General features: G+C 60.1%; 1 protein-coding gene across 1 annotated transcript; it reads right to left on the bottom strand.

Moving 5' to 3' along the window:
• Nucleotides 1-2,170: 2,170 nt before the first annotated feature.
• SLC4A1 (solute carrier family 4 member 1 (Diego blood group)) lies at nt 2,171-12,840 on the bottom strand. Its single transcript, XM_008149268.3, has 19 exons — nt 12,826-12,840; nt 12,610-12,700; nt 11,583-11,647; nt 10,618-10,798; nt 10,384-10,519; nt 9,832-9,955; nt 9,638-9,722; nt 9,304-9,488; nt 8,582-8,792; nt 8,129-8,341; nt 7,781-7,929; nt 7,478-7,672; nt 6,308-6,481; nt 5,872-5,961; nt 5,228-5,394; nt 4,449-4,702; nt 3,142-3,311; nt 2,875-3,051; nt 2,171-2,251 (listed from the first exon to the last, which is right to left on the bottom strand). The coding sequence occupies exons 1-19, from the start codon at nt 12,838-12,840 to the stop codon at nt 2,171-2,173; spliced, it is 2,763 nt and encodes a 920-aa protein (XP_008147490.2).
• Nucleotides 12,841-17,952: the final 5,112 nt, after the last annotated feature.

Here is a 17,952-nt window from a genome sequence, read left to right on the forward strand (position 1 = left end):
TACAGCCCCCTCCCCACCCCCACGGCTCCTGCTTATTCTGGAGAGGAAGGATGTCCTGAGTGTAAGCTTGCTTCCCTTGCTCTCTGCCCCTCACAGTGTGCTGGCCCTCCTCTCAGCCCCTAAAGCTTGGGGGGCCACCAGCCTGGCCCCGCCCCAGCCTGGCTCTCCTTGCACCCAGGGCTGCAGCCCTGCACCAGCTCCACACCACACACACCATGTCTGCCTGGCCCAGCCAAGACCCCTGGGACCCCTGACTCCGGGAGGGGCATTCCAGCAAGGCAGTCACTCCACCACACATACATTTATTGGCAAAACCTATTCCCAGGCACCGAGGGGAAGGGCACTAGCAGAACGGGTGGCCTTCTTTCCCGTGTTCGAGGAGCAGAGGGAAGGAGGGGCAGGGACATCTCAACCAGAAGAACAAAACCAGCAGCTAACGTTTATTGAGCTCTTCCTCGGAGGCCTGTGTTAAGCAAGCCTGTACATGCACTGTCTCACTCAACCCTCATAACAAGCCTAGAGCTTGATAGCATTATCGTTCCCGTTTTACAGACAGTGAAGTGGTGGGCCCTCGCCAGTTTGGCTCAGTGGATAGAGTGTCGGCCTGCGGACTGAAGGGTCCCAGGTTCGATTCTGGCCAAGGGCACATGCCTGGGTTGTGGGCTCGATCCCCAGTAGGGGGCGTGCAGGAGGCAGCCGATCAATGATACTCTCTCATCATTGATGTTTCTATCTCTCTCTCCATCTTCCTTCCTCTCTGAAATCAATAAAGAAATACATTTTTTTTAAAAAGAAAAAGAAAGTGAAGTGGTGGGAGGCGGCTGTCAGCCTTCAGGGGTGGACCCGAGGGCCTCCCACCAGGAGTCCCACGCCCCTTTTTTTCCTGTCACACCATGATTCTCAGTTTCAACCATCTCTTACATTTCTAGTTCTTTCGACTCTTTTTATATTTTTGTTTTTTAAAAAAATAGATTTGCCCATATTCTGCAGAGCCCACTGTCTCCTACTTCAACTGGTCAAATCTGGGTTTTCCCCAAGATTGCTTGGGTGGGGTTGGGGGCAGTGGGTCACTAATGGGGGTCTGGGCATGTGGGAGGCCAAAGTACAGTGACAGCTCTGAGAAAATCCCCAACCAATAAATTACAAACTTCCCTCCCCTCCCCATTCCCGCCCTCCCCACCCATCCAGATCTAGAACAGACTGTGAGTCCCCATCACTCCCCATCCCTCGGCAGGTTTCTTGGCTCTGTCAGCTCTGTGTCCACAGGGCCCAGGGGCTCAGTAAGTGCTTGTGGAATGAATGAATGAATGAATGAATGAGTGAATGAATGAATGAATGAGAGCATGGGGGAAGGGAACAAGCACTTAGGAGTCCTGAGTCCCAGCCCTGATTGCCTCCTTACCCACACCTTGCCCTCACCAGGACACCTCCCTCTGCGCCAGAGAAAAGGGTCCCCAGGTAGGGGGTTGGAGTAGAGAATGGAGGGAGGCATCAGCAGGGGCATCGCTAAGCATGGGAAGGTGGATGACTGAAGGAGAGCACAGAGCTCTGGCCTCAGAATCGGGAGACCCGGTCCAAATCCCAACTGTATGGTTCAGGAGCTGTGTGACCTTGGGCAGGCTTGAAGAAGAATGACTACAGCATAATAGTCCTTTCAGAGTTTACAAAGCCCTTTGTTCACATTTATCTTTGGTCCTCAGTAACCATCCTGTAATGTGGGTATTATTATCAATATACCCATTTTACAGAAGAAAAAGCAGAAGCTGGAGAGGTTAAGGACTTGCTCAAGGTCACATAGCAAGCTGAAACTTGAACCCACCCTCCCAACTCCCTCCCTCACCATTGCCCCAGTCTGTGCCAGATCTAAGTCCGGGCTCAGATCTAAGTCCCCCAGCAGGGTACCCCCATGCGGCAGTGTGGCAGCAGGAGGGGCTGCACAGTGGATGCCCTAATGTGGGCTCCACTGGCCATTTCCAGCCCCCCAAAAAAGTCAGTCTAGCCATTGTGGAAGGTTTTCTAGACACCCCTGCCTTCCCCCACCCACAGCCTCGGGGCCTCCGCTGCTGCCCCAGGAGGGACCTGGGAGTCCATGAGGTGGCCTTGAACTTCTGCTTTTCCTGAGAAAGTGGAGCAGTGGAATGGGGGAGAGGTCTGGGGCCTGGGCCTCCTCTCACACAGGCATGGGCACCTCGTCATATTCATCCCGACCTTCCTCCTCATCAAAGCTTGGCTTGGCATCATCAGCATCCAGCTGGAGGGCAGGGCAGGAAGGAGAGAGAGTGAGTGGCCCAGGGGCCAGATGAGCCCTCCCCCAGCCCTAAGAGGCACCCCTGGAGTTAGGAGAGGGCCTGGCTCTCTGCCCCCAGGGTTGGTCCACATGAGAAATTCCCAAAGTGTAGGGAGCCCTGGGCATCTGATGCCCTTTGCAGGAGACGGACCTCTAGAGGGCAGGCAGGGGATTCCTTCACCAGGGCACCCCCACGGTGACCTGTGTCACACCTTAGACAAATTCTACTGGAGGAGCAGGCGCTTCCAAAATGAGTAAGAAGACCGCAGGACCAGCGCCCAATGGTCAGGACAGCTCACGTGGGTCACACCCTGTGTGCCTCTTAACCCTCTCACCCACCCTGTCAGTACCCCTCCTTTTACAGGCGAGCAAACCCAAGGCACAGGAAAATGAGGCCACTTGGATGTGGCAGTGCCAGGATTTGAATGCAGGCCCCAGATCCAGACCTTCCTTAATGCTGAGACCCACCCTCTCTCACGGAGCCCTCCCTGAGCCAGCTCTGGGGTCCTGCCCTCCAGCTCCTGCTCTCTCTCAGCCTCCCTCCTGCCCCAGGCCTTGAGGGGTGGGGCTGGGGAGCTGCCACTCACACACTGGAGCTCCAGGTTCCTGAAGATGAGGGGCAGCAGGAGCCGCCGCAGGGGCACCGTGAGGATCAGGACGAAGGGCAGGGCCAGCGAGGTGGCCTGGAAGGACTTCACTGCCCACAGCCCTGCCAGGCAGACGATCTGGATGCCGGTGAACAGGTGCATGCGCCAGGTCTTTACCTGCGGGCAGAGGCGGGGGTCATCGCCTGCCCTGCCCGGCACCAAGCACTCCCGCCCCACCCTGGGCTGGGCAGCCGGAGGGCCCTGTACCCGCTTGACGTAGGGCACATCCGGGTGGTACTTGGGCGGCTTGAAGAGAAGCAAGATGCGGTCGAAGAGCTGGATGCCGCTGAGGGAGGTGACGCCCATGTAGAGGAAGATGCCAAACAGCACAGCCAGGGGGATGTGGGACAGGATGGGCCCCATGAGGATGGACAGGCCTGCAGGGAGAACCACAAACTTTCAGCCTCACATGCCCTGGGGGACCGGCACCAGGTCGGGGAGTGAAACCACAGGCGCCACGTAGAGTCCTTTCTGTGGATTTTTTTTTTTTTTATCCTCACCCGAGGATATGTTTTTTTCATTGGTTCTAGAGAGGAAGGGAGAGGGCAGGGAGAAGAGAGAGAGAGAGAGACAGAGAGAGAGAGATATGAATGTGAGAGAGGAACATGATCTGTTGCCTCCCGTACACTCCCAGACCGGGATTGAACCCGTGACCCTTTGGGCATTGGGATGATGCTCTAGCCACTGAACCACATAGGCCAGGGCTCTGTGGATCCTTTTAATAGGTATTACCCGCCTTTTAGAGATGAGGAAACAGACTCAGAGAGGTAAAGCCACTTGCCTAAGGCCACACAGCTAGTAACTGGCAGAGCAGGGAGACAAGCTCCGGCCTGCCTGACTTCAAAACCTACTCCTGTAACCCAGGGAGGTCACAGAGTCAGAAAAGCCCGCCTTTTTCCTCACTCCAGCCCAGAATGTCTCCATCACCCTCCACCTGTCCAAATCCTAACCCTCCTCCAGCTAACACCAACTTCACCTTCTTTAAGAAACTTCCCTGGCCTCGCCATCAGCGATCATAGTGAGGCCCACACCGAGTCTAGCTGGACTCACAGCTACTCCAGACTCAGATCAACCACAGTGACCCTCTGTCTTCTCCTCCCCCTCTCCCTCCTCCCTCTCCCTTTCCCTCTCCCCACTAGATTATGCCCTGGAGCACTACCCTTTGTGTCAGTCATAGAGCAGCTGAGCTAGAGAGACCTCAGGGGCATCTAAGAAACCCTGTAATGGTGCAAAAAAGGAAACTGAGGCCCACAGGGCAGGGCTGGAACTCAGTTAGTGAACTTCTGTCTAGAGAAGGCTTTCGTAATGGAGGCCCTCCTTCCCCCCCTGCTCAGATGCCCATCTCAGCACCTTGGTAATTTGCTCCAGAATTCCATCATGTGACTAACACACTGGGGAGATGCGGGCAGCAGGTGTGTGGGGAGGGCTGGAGGGGGCTGGATCCTAAGGGGCAGGGGCTGGAGGCCAGGGGCAGGGCCAGAGGGTGGTAGAGAGTGTGGCCAGCCCTCACTCACCCACAAGCACAGAGACCAGGAGCCCGCTGATCCGCTGCTCCTTGACTTCCTGGATCTGGGCTGCAGCCCCTGGGGCACTGGCCTTGCCCATGACGGTGAGGGCATTGGCATGGGTGACAGAACGCACGGTGGTGGCGCTGAGCCAGGGCATCCCGAAGAGAGTGGCCAACCCGCCCATGCCAATGACCAGCAGCAGGTCCAGGTGGAAGCCGGAGCCCTTGATCAACTTGCGTTCTGGTTTGCTGATAATCAGCCTAGGAGATGGGGGGGGGGGAGGTCGGGGATAAGCAGGGCTCTCCCTCCCGCACTCCCTGGGCCCCTCCTTCCTTCCCCATACTTGAGTTTCTATGTGCCTCCGTTTACCCTTCTGTGCCCACCCCCCTTGGAGTTCTTTGCCCCCCTCCCTCCCACCCCATCTTGAGAATCCAGACTCCAAGAGCAGAAATGTCTTCCGACGTCTCCACAGGCAGGTGTACTCTGAAGCTAATGAAGCGTAGGCTCCAGCCAGCGTCACTGGCCCAGGTCCTTTCCAAGACCTGGCACCGTATTTTGTAGTTCTCATTTCGTGTTCTTTTTCTTACAAAGGGCTCCCTAAATTACACGTTGCTGGGTCCCACGCAGCCTGGCCCTGCCCCCGCCCCTGCCTACCCCTGTGCGTAGGGAGGGCCACACATCCCACTGAGTCTAACTAGCATCCGTGCTGGGTGTCTGGCCCGCCTGCAACCTGTCCCTTTCTCTGCCTCCAACTCTCCCAGGCCCAGCCCCACCCTGGCTCTCACGTGGTGATCTGGGACTCAAGGAAGATGAGGATGAAGACCAGCAGGGCAGGCAGAGCGGAGGCAAACATCATCCAGATGGGGAAATGGGAATACAAGCCCAGCGGGTGGATGATCCAGCCCCGGGCCGAGGAGTTGGAGACTTTGAGGCCTTTAGGCACGCTGAGTTTCTGCGGGAGGGGAGGCAGTTGAGAACACGGGGGCAGGGGATGGGGAGAGGTGGAGACAGGGGCAGATCGGGTCCTGGACACTGGGGAGCTCACTTTTATTGCGCGTCTACTGTGTACCCAGTCCCTACATGGATGTACGACTTTTACATACATCTCATCCCAAACTCCACAGATAAGGAAACGGGGTCAGAGAGGTGATGGAGCTTGCCTTACATCACACAACTATTTGGGGGCAGATCTTGCCTGGCTCCAGAACAGATTCTTTCCTGCTGCCCTGGGTTAAAGAGTAAAGGAACAACCTGACCCAGGCCCCAGCTTCAGCCACAGGGGTTCTGTAAGGCTGTGGGAGGAACGTGGGGCTCCCCCGGAGGCCAGGGATGGGGTAGGTGTAGTTCTAGCTCACTCCAGGTTTGGGAAAGCCATTCTGGGGAGAGAGCAAGCTGGGGAAATGAAATGAGGGTAGAAGGAGAGGGTCACCTGGGTGTAGGTATCCTGGATGAGAGAATCCACCATGACCATGATCAGGATGGAGATGGGGACCCCAAAGTCCCCGATGACCCGTCGCAGCTGAGGGCAGGTGGGAGAACCAGCGGTTAGTGCCCGGTGGTCCCCCACCTCCCACTTGGCCCCCTTCTGCCCCCTCGTCACCCAGGGGGCCCTGCTCTTCCCGGTTCGCTACCCCCTTCCACGCCCTGTCCCTGCCTCCCCACGGGGTTCTCGGCCTGGGCATGCTGAGAAAGGGGGCGGGCTTCCCTGAAGGGTGGGATCTTGATGAAGAGGGGGCCAGGGAGGCTTGGAGTTGGGACTGAGAATCTAAGGAAAGAAGGGGAGCGAACGACCCTGGGGAAGCTAGGAGGGTGCTTTGGACGGGGAGAGGGCAGGGCAGGCCAGGGCAGTGGAGACGAATGCTTACCTTGCCGGGGAAGTAGGAGCTGTTCTTGAACTTGCGCAGCGTCATGGCTAAGAAGAAGGTGCCAGCCATGAGCACAAGGGAGAGGAGGGCTGTGTTGGGCAGGGGGTCCTGAGGTTTAGGGTCTGTCGTCACGTTGTGTTTGTAATGCTTCTGCAGCGGGTGGCTCTGGAAGATCTGCAGCAGAAAACCAAGGCATCCTGTTCCCTCCCATCCATCCACCCTCTGTGCATCATCCATCTACCCACCCATCATCCGTCCACCTATCTTCCGCAGCTGATAGGGTAACAGAGGGGCAATGACATTCTACGGCTTGGTTTTCAGGCGTGCGGACCAGGCTAGGCTTGGGTGAGGGAGGCCATGAAGGCAATATGTACGTACGTGTGTGTGTGTGTGTGTGTGTGTGTGTGTGTGTGTGTGTGTGTGTGGTCTGTGATCACCCAGGGCCTGGAGACATGAGGAGACTGGGAGAGTGGAGTGCAGAGCTTTAAAGACTTGGAAAGACCCACCAGCCTACAGAATCAGGGACAGACATATGGTGTCCACTCTTCCTGTAAAATGCAGACACAGCCCTAGCTGGTCTGGCTTCAGGACTGTGGACTGAAGGGTCCGGGGCTCGATTCTGGTCAAGATCACATGCCTGGGTTGTGGGCTCAATCCTCAATGGGGGGCATGCAGGAGGCAGCTGATCAATGATTCTCTCCCATCATTAATGTTTCTCTCTCTTTCTCTCCCTTGCTCTCTGAAATCAATAAAAATATATATATTTTAAAAACGCAGACACAGAGGCAGGCCTAGTTTGAGGTGACAGAGCTGAGGGGTCAGGGTGCTCCATCCACAGGACCTGCGGTTCTTGAGGGCAAGTGCGGGAGAGGGAGGGGGGACATCAGAGCCTCAACACCCCTCCACCCCCACTGTCCCCACCACGCATGCAATTCCCATTTCAGTCTCACACACATGCTCACCCATTAGTCATCTGTGTGGTTATAAACATGGACAGGTGCACACAGAGGTGCCCTCTCCTTGCAGGTGTCAACATGTATGTGGTCATAGTCACATACCATGAAAACACGGCCACACAAGTGCCAGGCAGACGTGCGTGCAGTGACACACAGTCACCTAGCTTATGCTCAGTCTCACACACGCACCCCCCATGCTCGTTCCCCCTCCCACCTTGATCAGTTTGGTGAACGTCTCGTAGATGAAGATGAGGGAGATGAGGAAGGAGAAGATCTCCTGGGTGTAGCGGGAGATGAAGCGGACCAGGAAGCTGCCCTCGAAGGCCACCACCAGCACCACCAGCAGGATGAGCCAGAAGCCGATCCACACACGACCCACGAGGTACTCCAGGCCATTGTTGTTGCAGAACTGCAGGGTGGTCAGAGGGAACTGGGGTCAGACAAGCAGGCCCAGCCCTGGGCGCCGGGCACAGGGTCACAGGGTCACAGGGTCACAGGGGGGCCAGAACAGAGCTACCGAGAAGAAGGCTTCCTCGAACACGAGCAGGGGGCCTGAGAAGCCCACCACAAGCAGGGGCTGAGCCGCCAGCAGGGCGAAGAGGATGCCCTGCGCTGCCGTGGAGATGAGCAGCTCCGACACCCCCATCTGGTTCTGGGTCTTCTCTCCTGTGGGCAGAAGTGACAGTGGGGTCAAGGTCAGAGACCATTTCCAGGGACCAGCGGAGCATTTCCTGGGCAGGCTGATGCAGGCAGGGGTCCGGAGTGTCAGATCGGGGCAGAAGTGAGGGCCCACAGTGGCCAGAGGATCAGAAGAAAGGGTTGGGGGTGGGGTGGGGGGGGGGCAGGGGCACGCAGAGGAACTGACCCAGGAGGCCGCCAAAGGTGATGGCAGGTGACAGGGCGGCAAAGTAGATGAAGATGACGGCAGCCAGGACCTGGGGGCTGAGTGCATCCGTGATGTCACTCAAGTAGCGAGGGTAGCGGCGCTTTAAGTCACGCACCAGGCCCCCGAAGAGCCTGCCTGTTCGTTGCAGAGGGTCATCCGGGCCACCAGGGACCCCTGGGCCTCCATTTAAATCTGTAGTGAAGAATAGGACCATGGTCGTGGGGGGCAGCGGGGGGAGTGTGGGGAGAGGGGAGGGGAGGGGGTATCGTCTGATGGGAATGGGGCAGCCCAAGGAGGCTGGGTGGCAAGAGAACAGGGAGAAGGGACACCAGGGCGTTTGGTGGGAAGAGGGAGGTAGGGCTCACAGGGCTGGGCCGGGGTGTCTGAGGGTCTGTGGGGCCCAGAGAGCCTTGGGCCGGGCAGGGCGGGTACCTAGGCCTTTGTAGAACCTGGGGTCTGGCTTGGCAGGGCTGGGCAGGTAGCGTCTTCGCAGCAGCTCCCTCTGCACGGGCACCAGGCTGAGCAGGGCCTGCTCTGAGGGGGCGTCCGAGGGAGGCAGCACCAGGCTGCAGTCCAGGAAGCCCTCCAGGGAGTGCACCAGCTCCTGCCGGCTCTGGGCCAGGTACGCATCCGTGCGGAACACCTGGGGGCCAGGGAGGGGGTCAGGGCTGCCTGGCCCTGCTGGGGGAAAGGGCCCAGGAGTCCACAGCCAGGGCCCCCGAGGACAGAACCCTCTCGCCCAGCTCCTCCTTGCTAGGAACTGCTTTTCTTGCCCACCTCCTTTACCAGCTGCCCCCACCCCCACCCCCTCCCTGCCACACACACTATGAAAGGGTTGGGGGGAAGCAGACCCAGTCCTAAATGAAGAAAGGAGAGAGAACTAAGCAAACCAGATGAAGCCAGAGCAGACTAGGCCATTCCGGGCCAGACTTGACCAGGAAGAAGCAGGTCAGAGGGGGCCAGATCAGGTCATGCCAGGCCCGTCAGGCCGGGCCGGGCCAGATTACTCTGGCCAGACATGCCAGAAACAGCTGGATCAGACCGAATGGGCCAAACTAGTGACGCTCACGTGACCCAGGCCAGTCCAGTGGAGACTGGGCCTCAACCGCCACCCAGCTGCCCGGCTCCCCCGGCCCTCGCCGGCCCCTCCTTACTCTCTCGGACAGGAGGATGGCAGCAGCCCGGCCAAGCTGGGTGTAGTCGATGTGAGAGGCCTCGGGTCCCAGCAGCACGAGGAGGAAGCGCACGGGCACGCGCAGCTGCACCGCGTCCTCCAGCTCGGTGGCCTCCTGCAGCCTCACGAAGCCCAGCACGGGCCGCTCCAGGAAGGAGGCTCGGCCTGTGGGACGGGGCGGGGGACGTGAGGTGGCCTGGCCAAGCTGAGGGGCCACAGCTGGGGTCCGGGCTTCGGGAGAGGCAGGCGGGGCCAGGACAGAAGGTGGAAGCCGGGGTGGAGAGGGGTGAGTAGGTAGGAGCACCAGTGCTTACCCACGAGCACCAGGGTGGCCTCCGAATCCGGGGGGATCTTTTCCAAAATTCCGGATGGTGAGTGGCCCGCTGTGCCCCCCTCTCTCTGTTGGAAGGAAGGTGGTAAGGAGAGCACCCGGCCCCCTCCTCCCCTCGCTACTCTCACTTCTAACCACACTGCCGGCTCTCCCCAGGCACCCCCGGTGCAGCCTCACCTGTTCACAGAATAGCTGAGTCTCCAGCGAGGGGTGTTGGGGGAGCAGAGGCTGGGAGGGCTCCCCAGAACGTGTCACGACCGTGGGCTTCACACCCCCCAGGCCCTCTAGGTCTCCAGCATGGCTGCAGGACACAGAGGGGGCGTGGGCTGAGCAAGCCGCTCAGGCTGGGCTACCTGCAGAGCACTGGTGGTGGGAGGGATCAACTAGGACTCCCAGTGGCCAGACCAGGGGGACCCCGGGCGGAAGGAGACCTGGCCTCTTCCGAAGGGTGTCGGCTGTAAGCAGGTGCCTCTTTCTGGAATGACTAGGTGGAGCCAGAAGAGTGAATGGAGGGAAGGGCCTTGAGAGTCTGCCCTCCTGAGGACCAGTGGCCCCCAACTCTGAGCAGGGCGACATGGCCACCTGTCAAGAGCTGTCAGAGGCAAAAGCCATTCTGGAAGGAAAAAGGGGGGGGGGGGCGCCGCTTTGGATTCCCAGGGAGAGCCGGGGCAGATGGACGGGGAGGCAGCTCTTTGGGAGTGGGGTCCAGGTGTGGGCAGGCAGGGGCACCTGTGTTTGAGGAGCAGGACCCGGAGCAGCTCGTCCCGGTCCTGAGGCCGGATCTGCTCCTCGTAGATAAACTGGTCCAGCAGCTGGTTGGCCACCCCAGCCAGGGAGGTCTCCGGCAGATTCAGGAGGACAGTCCCTGCAGGGAATGGAGGGTGAGCCCGACAGCCGAACCGTGGCCCTCCTCCCCTCCGAGCCTCGCACGCAGGGGTCCCGGAGGGGCCCGTCAGGGCTCACCCTTGGCGAAGGCTCTCTGCAGCTCCAGGAGGCTCCAGAAGGTGAGGTAAGACAGGTGTGGGCGGCCCCAGGCCCCGTCCTCCCCCAGGTTCTCCTCCAGCCGCACCCAGCGCGCTGCCTCCATCCATTGCAGCTCCTGGTTCTTCCCGTCCATCACGAGTTCGTGCAGCTCCACGTAGACCTGCGGCCCCACAGACCTGAATTAGCCCATCAGGCTCAGGGCGGGGCCGTGGGGAGATGGCAGCCCAGGGCATGCGGACACTCCGGACACTCGGCAGGCTCTGAGAGATGTTGGTGGGAGGCCCAGAGCCCTGGAACATTTGGGGCAGATCCTGAGCTCGGAGGGACGGCCAGTGGGGAACTCCAGCCTGGAGTGTGGGTGAGCTGGGAAGTGTGGGGAGATGCTTGAGGGTCCCGGAGGTACGGCCCACACTCCGGCTCTGTTCCTCAGCTTCCTGTCCGGCCCCGGACTTCATTTCAGAGGCGTTTGGAGAACCTCAGGACCAAACGGGGTGCTAGAGGGGGCACTTAGAAGGGAAAGGAGGGGGAGTCCTGGGGTCATTGGGTCATCTCCTGCCTCAAAGACTGTTGAGTGGGTGTGTGGCTTGGCTTGTTCTTGGGTGTCTTTGGGGCCAGGTGGCCACTCTGGAGGGCCTAGCTGAGGACAGAACAAATTTATTAGCCAGCTAGGCAGTCTGGGGACCTACAGGGATGTGGGGGGGCCGGCAGAGGAGAGCGTTATTGCTTCTTGCTTCCCCAGGGAGCACCGGGCAGCGCAGCCAGGGCCGCAGGGCGAAAGGGGAGCTGTCCTCTTTCCTTCCACCCCTTTCCCAGGACCCGTCCCCCTAGCCGGTGTGTGGCCTGTTTGAAGCTGTACCAGTCCCTCCGCTCCTCCCTTCGCCTGATCTAATGGTGGGCCCCAGGGCAGGACAGGAAGAAGCGTTGGGGGAGGCTGGGGTCCTTACCTCGTGGGTGCCTGGCTGTGATGTGGTTTGGTGGTAGTCTGTGGCTGTTGGCTCGGTGAGGTGAGCTGAAAACCCGGAGGCTGGTTAGTGCTACCACCAGACAATCCCGCGCCACCGCCATCAGCCCCAGAAACCAGGGCAGGATGATGTCCCGCCGGTGCCCCCACCCCACCCCTGGGCTCCCCATGCCCGGTTCTTGGCCCAGCCTGGCTCTGCCACCCCACATCGGAGCCCTGGGGAGGCCCCTGGGACTCATCCTCAGTGAGGAGCGGAGGGTCATCTCCCAGGCGACTGGAGACACCTGAACGGGATGCTCAGGAGTCTCTCGGGGTCTCCTCGCCTCCGGCCACCTCCTGGGACCCATTCCCTTCCTCCTCACCTGCCTCAAGAACCCTGCCCGTCCATCGCTTCTCCCTGCTTCCAAGCTGAGCTCTGGGCACCTTTATAACGCCCCCTCGGCCCCCCACCCCCACCCAGCCCTCCATTCCCAGGGGGGCCTCTTATCGCCGATGCTAATTGCCTGCACTTAAGTCCTGTTGACAGTAAATAAGCACCTGCCTGGGGCTCCCCACTAAGACCTTGGGCGACCACGGAAGGGTTCCTGTTGTCCCTCTGCCTTGGGGGTCCCCAAGGCCCCCAATTTTTCAGGACCCCTGGACCCCCAAACGGAACAGTGTTTCCAGAACAGGGCCAGTGCCTGGCCTGGAACCAGCGCTGGACGGGCATGGGCGGCATGTGGGCTCCCGCCATCGCCCCAGACAGGCCTGGCTGCCCTCTCACGTCTAAGGGACACGGTGATGGTGACGGGTGACTGGTCCTGCCCGCCCCCCAGGCCCCGCCTGTGATCATTTCAAACAGAACTCTGTTTATCCTTCAATCAGCCAGGATTGTGGGAGAACTGGCCCTGGGGCTGGGTTGTGGGGGGGTGGGAGGGAGGGAGTTCAGAGAAGAGGGGAGGACAAGTCCCCCAGATGTCCCTGTCTGGGGCTCAGCAGCTCACCCAGCAGAGAGAGGGGGGTGGGCTTACCTTCTGGCTCCTCCACCTGGGGTACAGGGACACCTGGGTCTTCATACTCCTCCTGCTCTAGGATCTCCTCCAGCCCCTCTTCGTACTCCTCCTGTAGGAAGTGGCCGTCAGGACCGGGCTGTGAGGGGCTTCCTGAGTCCCCAGGAAGGTGGGCATGCAGGGCCAGGTTCCCAGAGGCCCCAGGTCGGAGCCCTGCAGATGCAGGGAAAGACTCACCTGCGAATCCCCCATGGCGCTGTCCTGATGGTCCGATTATCCGCAGGGATCTGAGCCCCCAGCATAACCCGCACTGCGGGTCCCTGCAGGGGAGAGGCACAGGCTGAGAGAGGCACCGGGCATCCTGTGGTCTCCCTGTCCGGCCCCAGAGCGGGCTGCATTTGGGTGGACGGTGTCGGGAGATGGTGGGGTCAGAGGAAGAAGGGGTGGGTGGAGGCTTGGAGGAAGGAGCTGGATTTTCAGATGTGAGGGCTGGCGTGCGTGCGTGCGGGGCCGGGAGCGGTGGGGCCGTGCAGGGAAGGGGAAGCCTGGCCGGTAAGGGTGTTTGGGTGGATGGGTATACCCTGCAAATCTGACTGCTTTCTCCACTCGCCAGTCCTCACCTGGCTTATTTTCTTGCCCGTCCCTGAGACAGAGCCAACCCCAGGGCAGCCTGACCTCTCCCCCACTTAGCTCCTCCGAAGAGTCTCCACCGCACACTCTCTCACCCGTGCTTCGCGCTGGGCATGGGGCTGCAGCATCCTCGGGAGTGGCCCGCAGGTCCTGGATGAGGTGGCCCTGCTTCTCTCTCCCACCTCCTCTAGACTCTGCCTCTTTTTATCTCTCCCCGCGTATCCCCTGGGCCTCCTTACCAAGCCCTTATCTGCCCCAGGGCCTTTACCTGTGCAGTTGCCCACATCCTGGAACCCCTCCCCCTTCTCACATCTCAGCTCAAATGTCACCGCTTCAGATTCCTTCCCTGACCACCCTAACACGCACCAACTACATTTGTCATTTTCTGGACCCATTTGTGCACATATGGTCTGAGGATCCCTCTGGAAGGGAAGGCACAGGAGGGCAAAGACCCTGCATGTCTCAGTCCCCATTGAATCCCCCCCTCCTAGCAGAATGGCTACACATAGTAACCACTCGTAAACGCATGTAGAACGGATGTAAGAACGTGTCCCCCTTGCAGGCATGCGGCTCTGGGCCTGGGGAACTGGTGTGACCAGGACCCAGCCAGGAGACCAGTGAGTCCTGCGCCTCCATTTCCCAGCTGTGTCGCTAGCAGAGAGGAAGGCATGCCCAGCCCAGGAATGCGAGGACAAGTCCAAGGGGTGGGGGGTGGCGGAGGTTCCCTAGGGTGGCCCCGGGCTGGGTATGGAGAGACGGCCTTTACCCCCTCGCCTACTGCAGCCCAGGGCATGGTGGAGAGAGGTTGGGCCAGGCTGGCAAATGTGCCCCCTCCGTGCCTGCGGGGTGCTGAGCAGTGGGAGGCTGGGAGGAACAAGACGCTGTCCCTGCTCTGCAGAGGCTCCCGCCCTGACTGGGGAGACAAGCCCGGGATACGTGACAGGCTCCGTGGCTCAGGAGATAACAGGTCCCGCAGACAAAGGAGCTATGAGCGGAATGTGCTGGGTGCCGAGGGTCTGTGCGCCAGGGCTCGGTGGTGGGGTTGGGGATGGAATGTCTCTGGAGGAGGAGACGCTGGTGCTGGCCTGGAAGCACCGGGAGGATGTGGAAGGCTGAGAGGTGGAGAGGGACGGCCAGGTGTGAGCAGTGGTAGGCAAAGGGCAGAGCTAGGACCATGCAGGGCGGGGGTGTACACAGAAAGGACTGCACCGAGCACTTTCTCTCTGACGAGTGGATGGCTCTGCAGGCCTTAGAGACAGGGAGAGGGGCATGACCCCCTAACCTGAGAAAGGGGGGTCCCTGGCTTGGGGTGGTGATAGGGCAAGCGATGGCCATGGGAGTGTCCCAGAGCCTGAGATGGGACCGTCCCTCCTGCACAGCACCTGCCCCTTGAAGATCCCGATCACATAGCTTCTCTCTCCCTCCCTGCCCCTCCCTGCCCCTCCCCACCCCTTCTCCCCACGTTTCTCTACCTGACTCTTGTCTCATCTCGATTCTCTTTCTTATCCCTTCTCGGGCCTTGCCTCGGCCTCGGCCTCAGATCCCAGGAATGCTCACCCGTGCCACGGGGGCTCTGGCCTGTTCCCATCTGAGAGGTGGTGGGTCAGAGGGGCGCTCCGGGACCAGAGAATCCAGGCTGCCTCTCTGCCTCTGACTGGCCGCTCCCAGCCTCTCTCTAGGTGCTGGTCCTTCTGTCTATAGAATAGGGGGCCTTCCCACCGGGGTTCCGAGACGTCAGTGAGAGAGAAGCGGGGAGAAGAGGTGCTCCCCAGGGCCTGAGAGGGTGCACCCATAACCCAGATTGCTGCCACCACCAGCCCCAGCCGCCCTCCAGCGGCAGGCCTTGCTCTGCCTGACACTGATAAGAACCCGCCGCTGATCACTGCCCTGCATCTGGCGGCATACCAAACACCTGGCCGGCCGGCCGCCCGCCCGGGGAAGGCCAGATAAGGCGAGCGGGGCGTCTGGAGCCCAGGAGGGGGAGCACACACAGCTGGAAGAGGCCCGGGGGGGCGGCCGTGACCAGATGACAGGGAGGGCTCCCTGGTGGCGTAGCACCACCTTTGCGTAATGGCCCCAGCATCGCGCCAAGCCGTACTGCCTTATCTCCTATGGTCCCGAACCCCTCTGCGCAGTGGGTACTGTCACTAGCGGTCTCACAGAGCAGAGAGCTGAGGTCCAGAGAGGCTTACCTGCCGTGGTCCCCTGGTAGGCGGGCATCACAGACAGGACTAAACCCTGCCTACCTGACTCTAGCTACCTCTGGGACCGTTAGGCTGAGCGGCCCCCCAGGAGAGAAAACCGCTATTAGCCGGTTCAGCGGGAGTGGTTTAGAGCACGGACTCTGCCGTCAGACTGCCCGGGTTCAAATCCCAGCCCCGCCGTTTGCTAACTGTGTGACTTGTGTGACCTCGGGCAAGTGACTCAACCTCTCTGTGCTTCCGTTTTCTCATCTGTCAAATGGGGTAATAATAATATCTACCTCAGCCCGGCCGGTGTGGCTCAGGGGTTGAGTGGTATATTTTTTTAAAAACTTTGGGAGGGAAATATCTACCTCATAGGCTTGTGATAGCCCCAAGTTCATGTGTATAAAGCATTTGAAAACGTGCCTGGTGCAGAGGGAGCTCTAGGTGAACGCTTGCCATCGTTATCATTGCGACTGGGTTCTCTGTCCTCATCCGCCTCTGATTCCCCAGTTCCCGCAGAATGAGCCTAAGTGCTCTGAGGTGCTCAGGTGGCAGGGGACTCCTCCTTTCCCTCCAAACAGTCCCTGGAGCAGGGACAGTGCCAGGCCCCCCTCATGGACCCCCTGAAATATCCCAAATGGGAAGAGCTGACAACTTTTCTCCTAAGAGGATAGTGAGGTGGCCTAGGGATCCCCCATACATGGGGGAAAGAAGGGGCTGGAGTGAGACCTGAGTCTGTGGGATCTGAGGGGCCGAGAAAGAGGAGCCTGCCAGGGACCCCCACACACATTTACACACCAGCCACACACACCTCTGTTGCCACGTGCCAGCCTCTTTTTCCCAACACCGGCCGGTTTTCCTAACATTGGCTGCCCCGCTCACCCCAGCTGCAGGTGTCCATGGGCCTGTGCCCTGAGGGGCAACAACACACACGGCAATGTTCTCACCCCTCCCACCAGCACCCCACTGGAAGGTTAGGGCCCCTGTGCCCACTTAGGCAAAGATTTAGGATGGGCACCTGCAGAAACCCTCACCACAGGTACCCCAAGACCAACCCCAACCCCTCCTGGCCCTGCTCACCTGCTCACGAGTCTCGGGGTCCCTCCAGGAACTCCTGCCGTCACCGGTGCCCTCTGCGAACCAGCTGAGCTCACACCCGCTCTAACAGCGCCAGGTTCTCGCTCCTTCGCCCCAGGGGCAGCTTGCAAACCCCTGACTCATGCCCCCGCCTCCTAATCTGCCCGCCCATGGGCCACAGGAGCCCCTTCTCACCCCTCCGCCCCACTTACACTGGGTGCCCAGTAAACAGAGTTATCTCTCACGCACATCTGGACAGCTGTGAGTCTGGCCCACCCCGCCCGGCCGGCCGGCCCCCAACACCTCCCTCCTGGCCCCTAGGGTTCTCCTGGTCTTCCTTTGTGGGCTCCGGTTTGAGGGCTGGGTTCTCAGAGCTCCCAGCCTCCTGGCAGGGCTGGCCCAGCCTGTGGACGCCCCTGTCCCGACTCGGTCCATCCTCACGCTGGCCAGGCCCCTCTGCTCTGGCCCAAGGTGCACAGGCGCCTTCTCCTCCCTCCTCTCTGTGTCCTCCCTCAGGACTTCCTCTTCCTCTCAGCCTTGCCGCTGGGGACCTGCTCCGTGCTCACAGGGCCCAGGCAGCCCCCTCCCCCTCTTGCTCCAGGTGAGGGGGCCCTGGCTGTCGTCTCCCCAAGACCCTGCTTGGCTCCAAGAGCTGGCCCCTGGGTGCTAAGATGCTGCCACTCAGCCAACCTGAAACAATGTCAGGTCAACAAAACAACCTTCCCCACACAGGAGCCCCGAGCTCACAAAGCCCCAATGTCTGGGTACACTGGCTCCTCTGTCGGCAGCCTGGCCCAGAGCAGCCGGCATTCTCGGCCCACGCGGGGCCCCTCCCCACACTCCCCCAGTGGGGCAGTCTCTGCTCCTGGGGGTACTGGGGTTGGCCTCCTCATCCTGGGCTCTGCTTGCTACAAAGGCGGAGACGGAAAGATGAGTTTGGATCGACAAGAAAGAAGAGAGGTTTGAAAGCAGACAGCAAGGGGTTTTTGTGGACACTGCTCCGGGCAGTGGAGACGGGAAAACATCCCGGCCCAGCTCTGCCACTGACTGGCTGTGGCACCCGGGCCAGTGCCTGCCCCTCTCTGTTCTTTAGCATCCTCATCCACAGTGACAGTGCCGGTTCTATGACGGCCAGCGTGGGGGATTCTTCGCTTTATTTTTTTGTTAATCCTCACCCGAGGATATTTCCCCATTGATTTTTAGAGAGAGTGGAAGGGAGGGGGAGAGACAGAGAGAAAAACATGGACGTGAGAGAGACACTTCGATTGGTTGCCTCCCGCATGTGCCCTGACCAGGACCTGGGATGGAGCCTGCAGCTGAGGCATGTGCCCTTGACTGGGATCGAACCCGGGACCCTTCAGTCTGTGGGCCGACACTCTATCCACTGAGCCAAACCAGCTAGGGCGGGATCCTCTGTTTGAGATCCCAAGCACAGAAACAGAGACAGGGACGGTGAGATGGGCGCATCCAG

Source organism: Eptesicus fuscus, chromosome 20, assembly GCF_027574615.1.
Source record: "Eptesicus fuscus isolate TK198812 chromosome 20, DD_ASM_mEF_20220401, whole genome shotgun sequence".
Taxonomy (NCBI): domain Eukaryota; kingdom Metazoa; phylum Chordata; class Mammalia; order Chiroptera; family Vespertilionidae; genus Eptesicus; species Eptesicus fuscus.